The sequence below is a fragment of the Austrofundulus limnaeus genome, unplaced genomic scaffold, assembly GCF_001266775.1.
Source record: "Austrofundulus limnaeus strain Quisiro unplaced genomic scaffold, Austrofundulus_limnaeus-1.0 Scaffold836, whole genome shotgun sequence".
Lineage (NCBI taxonomy): Eukaryota > Metazoa > Chordata > Actinopteri > Cyprinodontiformes > Rivulidae > Austrofundulus > Austrofundulus limnaeus.
This window is the reverse complement of record NW_013953238.1, coordinates 156,269-157,430: the sequence shown is the minus strand read 5'-3', so window position 1 is coordinate 157,430 and position 1,162 is coordinate 156,269. Positions and strand designations below refer to the sequence as shown.

Below are 1,162 nucleotides of genomic sequence, written 5' to 3'. Positions count from 1 at the left end.
ATATTAAATTATGTGTTCAAATATATATATAATTTATTGGAACTAAGCTGTAAAAATAAACATGAAGGTCATTTAGATTATAAAACATGAGGTAACAGTCTCCTTTTTAATTTATTTGGTGCATTTTAAATGTGTTTATTTATTTAAATGTTCATTTATCTATTTGTGCTTTTATTTCTAATTATGTCAGTGTTGGTCCTCCGTACTGCAGAACATGAAGAGGTGGTTCAGGGACTGGATCAGGTGTGTTGGAGCAGGAAACACACTCTAGGACCATGATGGCCCACCCCTGATTTAAACCATCATGTCTACTTTAAATTTATTCATTTTTGATCAACTATACAATGTTTACGTTCCAGAGATGGATATTTAACATGTATGATAAGGTGAAGGATAGTCCTCTGTAGTATAGAATATMTAATCTGTGTGATGGGTGTGTGAGGATGACCTGGGGCTAGAAACAGTTCTTGTGTCTGACAGAGTGGACAGGGTTCTGCAGCGTCTGACACAGGTTCTGACCCGGGTGTGAGCAAGAAGTTTCCTCTTGAACTTTAGATCTTCTTGCATCATAAAKGTGACTCAGATAATCCCCACATGGAGCTGGGAGATGCTGGGTGTAATCTGTTTTCATTCCTGGCTGTGATAAAAAGGACAAACACGGCTGTTGCTTCAGTCCTGCTGATTCAAGATGGCTGCCAGCTGAGTGGTAGCTGAGCCTCATCCCCAGCGTATGGTTTAACTGGTTTTATGTTTGTTTTTCCAGCTGGGCTCCTCTGATCCCTCCAGCGCCCCCCCTGCTGGGCAGAATGGATCCTGGAGCCAGCCGGGCCCCCCTGCAGGTCCTGGGGGAGCACGAGGCGCTGCAGCAGTTCTTCAGCGGTGAGATGTTTCCTGTCCAATCTGTGGTCAACCTGAAGAACCTGGTTCACAATCTGACAAAGATTCACTCTTAAAAGTTTCAGCACCAGTGGAGTTCTGTTCTCAGGGTTCTGTGGGTCTRAAGGGTTCAAAAGCAGTACTTCATTTAATTTGTGTACTTTTTAAGGTGTTTTATGGTATTTTAGGCCCGAATGTTAATAAAAAGACCAGAGAGTTTATTTTATTAAAGAGTTCCCCTTTGATGTCACTTCCTGTTTCACTTTGGCTGAGCCAAATTTAAAAG

At 41.8% G+C, this 1,162-nt stretch overlaps 1 protein-coding gene across 1 annotated transcript in view; it reads left to right on the top strand.

Moving 5' to 3' along the window:
• The window catches only part of myrfl (myelin regulatory factor like), a gene marked incomplete in the record, with an annotated part of 22,926 nt that overhangs the window by 4,831 nt on the left and 16,933 nt on the right, over positions 1-1,162 (top strand). Inside the window, 1 exon segment of the mRNA XM_014029000.1 lies at positions 764-879. Coding sequence (XP_013884454.1) covers positions 807-879 — 73 coding nt within the window.